Below are 8,673 nucleotides of genomic sequence, written 5' to 3'. Positions count from 1 at the left end.
AATCCTATGGAAAGATTATTATTTTATGGAAGAAAATGAAGAAGATATATGGCTCATGTTTGGTGTAGGTTTTTAGCACGAGTCGAGCGACCACTCTTTCCTTAAAACCTTATTTGCTACCTTCCACAAGTGCTAGGAGCGTTATAGCCTAGGTTTCCCAAGATAAAATGTGCTACGATTCAGTGTTTGAGCACCCAAACAAAGAACCCGACGAACTAGAACAAAGCTTAGAACACAATAGGCTAAGAAAGGAGTAGAAGGAGAGATTTTGGAGCTGAAAATATTATTTCGTTATGTGTGTTCTTCTTGTTCTGAAAAATTCTGCTACTACTACTTCTTATATAGGAGAAGGTGGTGTAAATAACATTCATTCTTGGCATTTAAACCCATGTTCAAATCCTTCAAAACTGACTATTGAATATGAAGATTAATTCTGGAATTCAAAATTGGAATTAACCTGAAATTAATTCTGTAACAACTGAATTAATCCTCCCAACAGTCATTTGATGATTTATGAAACGATTTGCTTGCCCATCACTGCTTGGCAAACATTTATATCCTAAAAGGCTCCTGCATTTAAGGAGCCTTTAGTGGCTTCAGTTATACGTTTTTTTTTTTTTTTAAATATATAATACAAGGACGTTTTGGAAAAAAAAAATTATTCTTTTCTTAAAATGCCAAATTAAAATGCTGCAAAATGTAGCATTTCAGTTTTAGCTTTTTACTATTAGCGGTTAAATGTAAAAAATCATATAAGGACATTGATTATAATAATAATAATAGTAATAATAATAATAGTATTGTTATTATTATTATTATTATTATTATTATTATTATTATTATTATGCAATAATAAAATAAAATTTATAATAATAACAAAAATAATAATAAACAAATGAATAATAATAATAATAATAATAATAATAATATTAATAATATTAATAACAATAACAATAATAACAATAATAATCTATACTATATATAAAAATAGAATCCGGCATTTTAACTTCCTGACCAAACGACTCTTATACTATTAAGGTTAGCGTCATATTGTAAAAATATCAGTTGTTGATTTTTTTTTTTAATTATTGCAATTAATTTTTTGATTATATATATAGGGTCGTTTTATTAAAAATGGGGGTCTTGTCTAAAAGATTAGTTTGGACCTTCATTATTTTTGTTCCGATTTAATTTGGACTTTCATGCTAAGCAAGCGCTCTATCATATATACGAGGGACATCCCCATGATCATAAATGCTTCATTAAATATCTATAATTTAGAAAACAAAAAACATTTGAAATTTAAAATATTATAAGATTTGATTCAACACTCAAATTTAAAATAGGATTTAGAACTCAAGATTTTCGGAACAAATTTACACCGTGTAAAGCTTGCATATTATATTCGAATTACAGATGCGGGGTCTCAACCCCCGTACCTTTCGCATGCAAAGCAAGCGCTCTATCATATGAGCTACATCCCCATAATGAAAAATTATTCATTTAATATCTATAATTTAGAAAACAAAAAGCACTCGACATTTTTGTAACGAATTTACTACGGTAAAGCTTGCAAACTACATGTATTAATAATTGGACATACAAGTATCAATCCCTATACCTCTCGCATGCCAAGCAAACGCTCTACCATATGAGCTACATCCCTATAATTGTAAATGCTTCGTTAAATATCTATAATTTAGAAAAAACAAAAAGCATTTGAATATTAAAATATTATAAGATTTGATTCAACACTTTGATTTTTAAATTTAAAATAGTATACGATTCAATTCAAAATTCGACTTTTAAAATTAAAATAGTATACAATTCGATTTAGAACTCGAGATTTTCGGAACAAATTTGCACCTAAGATTTGATTCAACACTCGACTTTTAAAATTGAAATAGTATACGATTCAATTCAAAACTCGAATTTGAAAAAAAGTATACAATTTGATTTATTAACAGATTAGGATTGGACATGCGAGGTATTGATCCCTATATCTCTCGCATGCAAAGCGAGCGCTCTACTATCTAAGCTACATCCCCATAATTAAAAATACTTCATTAAATATCTATAATTTAGAAAACAAAAAGCATTTGCCAATTAAAATAGTATACAATTTGATTAACATTTTTGTAAGAATTTTTCACCGTGTAAAGCTTGGAGATTACATTAGGATTCGCATGCTAAGCGAGCACTCTACCATCTGAGCTACATCTCCATAATAATAAATACCCCATTAAATTTTTATAATTTAGAAAACGAAAATCATTTAAATTAAAATATTATACGATTTGATTCAACACGACTTTGAAAATTAAAATAGTATAGGATTCGATTCAAAACTCGACATTTTCATAACAAATTAAAATAGTATAGGATTCGATTCAGAACTCGACATTTTCATAACAAATTTGCACCATGTAAAGCATCGATCTCCGTACCTCTCACATGCGAAGCGAGCACTCTACTATATGAGCTACATCCCCATAATAAAAAATACTTTATTAAATATCTATAATTTAGAAAATAAAAAAGATATAAAAATTAAAATATTATACAATTTGATTCAACACTCGACTTTGAAAATTAAAATAGTATAGGATTCGTTCAGAACTCGACATTTTCGTAACAAATTTGCACCTTGATGAGTCGCACCTAGAAGGCCAAGCGATCCTCTCAGCGACTTTAGATGTAGTTGATCAAATTAATCAGTACATGTGCAACATGAACACTGCAGATCAGAAGATCGAACATATTTAAGTTGTGACTCTTGTTGCAGTTGTTATGTTTTTGCGGAACATAGACGACTCTCTTGGTTTTTGCGACGGTACGCACCTCATCGTCACAAGATTGACAAATTACATTGTCGAAGCAAGAATAGTTAATGAGACACATCAAGGAACCAAAGTTCTTATCCCCCGAATATCTTTCACCCCTTCTGATACGAAATTGCCCTTCAGGTGCTAGGAGATTTCTCCATTGAAGACTTTCAGAGCTATTAGATGGTGATGGGTGTGCACCTATATGAAGTTCCAAAGAGAAAGGGGAGTGATTCCATAAAATCTAGAGAGTGCATATTTCACGATCAAATGGTATTTTTTTTTCGATTTTGCTTTTTGCTAGAACTCGTGTTGTATATGAAATTGGGAAAAAGATGCATTACAAAGCTGCTTCCTATACTGCAAAAATAAATTGCAAAATAGCACTTTTCTTTTTTACTCCATTGTAGGGAACTCCATGCTCATATACTAAGGGAGCATGTTAGTAAGTACTGTAAGCTTTTCAAAGAATGAAAAGTTTATGCCATTAAAAATTTTATGGTGATAAGTAATTTCTATATTTACAAAAAATTCACTCATCATTTTATGTTGTAATTCAACTACGTTACTTTGATTAAAGAATAAAAAAAATGACAACTTTCCTAGACAAGTTTATTTATTGAAATCATTTTCATCTTTGAAGTGTTTAGATGATAAACAGCTCGTTGATAAGTTTCATTTACAATTTTAATCTACATTTGAATTCTTTTATTTATTTATTTATTTATTAACATGTTTGAAGTTATTGGTAGGGTCATTGAGATATACTCCCCATTGGATAAGATCATTGCAGGGAAGCCTTCTTAACTTATTGATTTTCTAATTGTACGTGGATACAAAGTAAATTATCTAATTTTGTTATTTTTATTGTATTTTTTGTATATGTATTTTTATTAAGTAGTTTATTTGTTTATAGGGACAATCAATTGAAGGCTACAATGTGAGATCAATATATATCAAGAGTTGAAACTTTTTTTTTTTTTTTGGTTATAATTATGGCCTTGCAAATCCTATGGTTGTTCTTATGCAACTGTGTAGAGTTAAGAATGATACGAAGAGTTAATCTAAACACAAGTGTTTTAATTTTTCTTTATATTTGAAAGTGTTTGAATAAGAACAAGTAATGAATGTTCTTTCTGATTAGCTGGTTATGTCAAGATATATAACTCTTGATACACAGCTCCATTTCAATCAGGATTTTCTAGAGTTTCGTGATTTTCTGGAAAGGTAAATTTATTATGTCTTAATCATTATCATAATATTTTTATCATTTATTTTTGTACATATTTTGCTTATGATTGTCATTTTTTTTTTTTTCAGTTTATGTGTTTGATTAGAGCCCTTTAATAAACATTATTGATATTTATGAGATGATTGAGGTAAACAGTAGCAATAAGATATTAATTAATTAGGTAATAACATAATAGCATAATTGGTAATATTATGTATGGTATTACCGTGTAGAATTTTTAGATGTTTATCACCAAATAATTTAATATAACTTATTTTATAAGCAAATGCAAAATAGAAATTAACTAAAATCTTGATAATATTGTTTCCATATTCAATGCTCTCACGTACTAATATAATACCCTACTATATAACCAATTTAAACAATTAATAATATAATCAATTCATATATATATATATATATATATATATATATATATATATATATATATATATATATATATATATATATATATATACATACTAGTTAATTAATATAAATTTCAATATTTTTAATATATAAATTTAATAAATTATAAATATTTTAAGTGAATCCTTAATTAGAACGACCGAAAGATAGATACTATAACGCTCAACTGGTATAGAAATTCATTAATTGCAATTTCTAGAAGTCAAATATTACCTATTTTGAGTGAATTATTAATTGGAACGACTGAAAAATCAATAACATAACGTTCAACCGGTATAGAAATTCCTTAACTAAACTTCCTAGTAGTCAAAATATAAATATTTTTCCTGAATGTTTAATTGACTTTGTTGAACAAATTGAGTAATCTAAATTGATTTATCTCGAGTCGGTTGCCCAATTTGAATTTGGTAGGGCTAGGGGTTGAAATGAAACGGAAAGTAGGACCCAGAAAAAGGACCAATAAGGAGGGAGAGGAGCTAAATGTGGCAAAAACACTCATGCAGCAGCGTATAGAGGAACAGCCATGCAAGCTTGCCTTTCTCGCCATTTGGTCGCTGCCCTCCACCTTCTCTCTCTCTCTCTCTCTCTCTATATATATATATATATTTAGCAACCCCCACCCCCACCCCCCTCCTCTCTTCATTCTTCTTCACCCTGCTAAAACCCTTCATCCAATTCGCTGTAAATTGAGAATTAGGGGTGTTAGTTTAACAAGAACTTAATTGTGTAGATTGAGAAGAATAAGAGGATGGGTAGAGGGAAGATTGATATAAAATTGATTGAGAATATAAACAACAGGCAAGTCACCTTCTCCAAACGCCGTGGCGGCTTGGTCAAGAAGGCAAGAGAGCTTTCTATTCTATGTGACGCTGAGGTCGCCGTCATCGTCTTCTCCAGTACTGGCAAGCTTTTCGAGTTCTCTAGCAAAAGGTCTATCCAATTTTTTTCTTTTGAATCTTCATTTTTGCTTTTTGCATGTGAAATTCCTTCTGCGATTGATTAGGGCATGTTTTCCGATTTTCAATTTCGCACAATTTCAAATTTTTGTGCATTTTTGCTCTTTATGATTGCATTGCAGATTTGCAGGTAACTGGTAATTATATACGGAGTATGTATTTCCAAAGTCTCAATTTTGATTCTACTTCAATTAATTAGCCCTACTAAAGCAGGTCAACTTATAGTTGACTGAAGATATTTGTTTCGATTCTCTGAACGTTATCATCTTTGATCTTTGATTTAGTACTTTTTGTCGTACATTCAATGAGGAATACTTGTTCATGTTTATGTTGTCCCATTTCGATGAACACGAGTTTAGGCTATAACGGACGTAGCTCACTGGTTCAGTAGACAGGTATTTGGGAAAGAGATCAAAGTTCAAAACTCGGCAGTGTGGGGATTATGCCCAAAGTAGACAACTTCCTTGTGGGCACAGGCATTTGGCATTGTATGCTGAGCCACTGAGAAACTGTGATTTACATGCTCTCAATTCTCAAATGCTCTGCCGGGCTGGGGTGTGGGGCCTTGGGGTTGGGGATTCAACCTTTTGGGAGAAGTTTAGGCTATAGTTTTCAAAAACTTTCATGCTCTGTGCAGGTACATGATAATTATAAAGGAGATGAGGGTGGGGGTGGCGGTGGGGGGTTAGATATGAGATGGTAAGAGTAAGTAGAGAGTGGAGTTGGATATGTGGGTGAAGGTAGGGGTAGATAGATAGATGAACTTAAAGTTCACAGGTAATGGTGATGGTGATCATACTTGAAGTTATGGATTAGTGGTTTCCAACTCCCTTTATTAACCCAGAAAATAGTGTTCTCCATTTTTTATTTCTAAATTTGAAAATTAGCTAATTTTGAATAGGAAACTGGAGAATTTTCCGGTTACTAAACATGCCATATGTAATCTATCTTTTATGTAGCATGGAGCAAACACTTTCGAGGTATAACAAACGTATAAAGTCTTCAGGAATGCCCCTTGTAGAAAAGAAGCCAAAGGTAATTATTGGTCTTTTTATCTTCTCGTGATGGCCCATGTAATGTTCAATATCATCTCACTCGTCATGTATCATAGGCTGTTCTTGATATGTTTATTTAACCTTAATATTTTCGCAATAAAGTACCCATGTTTTTACTTTTGTCTTAGAAAAGCCTATTGATGGTTTCATTGTTTGATCTCTGTGCTTGTTCTATGGCTCTTAGAATCAGCAGCTAGAACACACGGAGGTGGAGGTTCTGAGTGATGAAATCTCAAAGCTTAAATCAAAGCAGTTGTATGTTTTCAGTTAGCTATCTAATTGCAATTTTTGATCTTTTATAAATTCAAAGCTAATTCAATCCCCTACTGATCTTGCTCTGATTTTAGGCTATTGTTGGGTAAGGATCTTAAAGGTATGGGCTTGAATGAATTACGGGAACTTGAGCATCAACTGCATGAAGGACTGGTGGGCATAAAGAGTAGAAAGGTTTCGTGTTTCATCTCTTTCTTAATGAAAAATGCATTTTTTACCAGGTGAACATAAAGTGAACCGAACAAGCTCTGATATCATGTTGTAATCTAAGATTGGGCCAAAGTCGCTATAATGCCACACTAAAAGACTGAATCCAATCAATTAGCTTGTCTAACCCATGACATTTTCTCTTATATTTTCAATACGTTTAAGTGAGGTCTATAACAGAGTCTTCATTCCAGGATCAAATACTGATGGAACAACTAGAGCACTCACGGAAACAGGTTTTAATTACATTATTATAGCTCATATAGTGATTTACGATGTTCACAAAACCATGAATTGTCATTTTACAGCCATGATTAATGTCTATTTTGTGCTAACACCTAACACTGTCTGTTATTTTTAACTAGGAAGAGCTGGCTTTGCTGGAGAATGATCAACTGCGCAAAGAGGTAAACCGAAATTCTTTTTCTCAATGCACTGAATAACTTCTAATATGCAAAATTGATTATATATAGTTGTGTTTAATGCATTGTGCTTACACAGATAGAAGGATTTCGAGGATTTTATTATCCATTAAGTGCTACTGTGCCAGCACCATGCATCGAATTCTACCCTACTGAAAACAATGTTTCCTCTGGAAAAGACGGTGTTGAGAGCCAGGACGACATAGGGAGCGATGGTGGGTTCGAGAATGAGAATTCTGATACCACCTTGCAGTTGGGGTATGGGTATTTTTCCTTGATCTGAAACGTCTCTTCTCTTTGTTCATTATATTCTGTCCTGTCTTCTCGCTTTGTTCCTTAAAATGTTTGACTGACTACACAGGCTTGCCACGGGTGGTTGTCAAAAGAGGAAGACGCCTGAACCCGAAACTCATTCCACCAGTTCCGGGAGTCATTTGGAATTAAAGTGATCAGCTTTCTTTCTGGTTTCTTCGTTTCTTCGTTTCTTCCCCATTTTGCTACAGGCTTAAAGCTAGCCCGGGGAAGCGAAGTTGATTTAGCGGAACAATTTATCGTGAAGATCCAAGAATGGGAAGAAAAATAGTGTTTTAATTTAGATAAGTTGAGCAGGAAGGCAGTTTTCTGTTTTTGTACATAGCTTTCTTCAACAGGGCTTTTGTGAAATGTAGAAAATCCAGTTTTCCTCAGCTGCTGCTGCAACTCTTTTTACTGCTTAATGAATTAGTTTTACTGCTTCTTGGCTACACTTTGTTGTTTAAATTTCAAGCTCTCTTAGTATTATTATCAACATTGTTTTTTGTTCTTGGCATATGTTAATGATATTTGTAGGGTAAATATTATTGGTAATAGTTTATTGTCACTTGGTACAACTATATTGCTCTATATGTTCATATTGCAATCCTTATACCATGGAGTGGGGTGGACCTTGATGCATGTGTATGTATTTTATATTGTAAGTTTTTGTGTCTCGTGTTATGTAATTTTGTATATTAAGAGTGAATTTTGTATATGAAATAAATTAGTAATTATATCTAATGTTATGAATTTTTGTGTCAATGTGTTGTGAAATTCTGTGTATATAAACACAAATTATGTACCTAAATCAGATTTGAAAAATAAATAAATATATAACATGTGTATATGTCTTGTATTATGATTTTTTATTTTGCGTTATAAAATTATGTACCTCATGGTTTCGATTTAAGGTTTATAGTGTTATATAGACCCAGGTTCATGATATAAATTGCTTTTATATTGAATGTAAAAAAGGTAAAT

General features: G+C 31.8%; 1 protein-coding gene across 3 annotated transcripts; it reads left to right on the top strand.

Moving 5' to 3' along the window:
- The first annotated feature begins 5,021 nt into the window (after positions 1–5,021).
- LOC109153603 (MADS-box transcription factor 23-like) lies at positions 5,022–8,264 on the top strand. Of its 3 annotated transcripts, none has more exons than XM_019301472.1 (9): positions 5,022–5,415; positions 6,401–6,476; positions 6,690–6,751; positions 6,844–6,943; positions 7,171–7,212; positions 7,342–7,383; positions 7,478–7,656; positions 7,760–8,121; positions 8,227–8,264. In XM_019301472.1, the coding sequence occupies exons 1-8, from the start codon at positions 5,234–5,236 to the stop codon at positions 7,845–7,847; spliced, it is 771 nt and encodes a 256-aa protein (XP_019157017.1). In that variant the 5' UTR covers positions 5,022–5,233; the 3' UTR covers positions 7,848–8,121; positions 8,227–8,264. The 3 variants fall into 3 exon arrangements, with proteins under 3 accessions (XP_019157017.1, XP_019157010.1, XP_019157001.1); XM_019301465.1 differs by having other exon boundaries at positions 6,687–6,751; XM_019301456.1 differs by having other exon boundaries at positions 6,681–6,751.
- The last annotated feature ends 409 nt before the right edge of the window (positions 8,265–8,673 follow it).

The sequence above is a fragment of the Ipomoea nil genome, unplaced genomic scaffold (assembly GCF_001879475.1).
Source record: "Ipomoea nil cultivar Tokyo-kokei standard unplaced genomic scaffold, Asagao_1.1 scaffold0268, whole genome shotgun sequence".
NCBI lineage: Eukaryota > Viridiplantae > Streptophyta > Magnoliopsida > Solanales > Convolvulaceae > Ipomoea > Ipomoea nil.
Note: the sequence above shows the minus strand (reverse complement) of the source record. Positions and strands in the feature narration are given on the sequence as shown.

Excerpts from the sequence above, each read along its gene's own strand:
- LOC109153603 (XM_019301456.1), top strand. The coding sequence starts at position 5,234 with ATGGGTAGAGGGAAGATTGATATAAAATTGATTGAGAATATAAACAAC. Across the intron at positions 6,944-7,170 it reads TGGGCATAAAGAGTAGAAAG|GATCAAATACTGATGGAACA; the intron begins GTTTCGTGTTTC and ends TCTTCATTCCAG. Across the intron at positions 7,384-7,477 it reads ATGATCAACTGCGCAAAGAG|ATAGAAGGATTTCGAGGATT; the intron begins GTAAACCGAAAT and ends GTGCTTACACAG.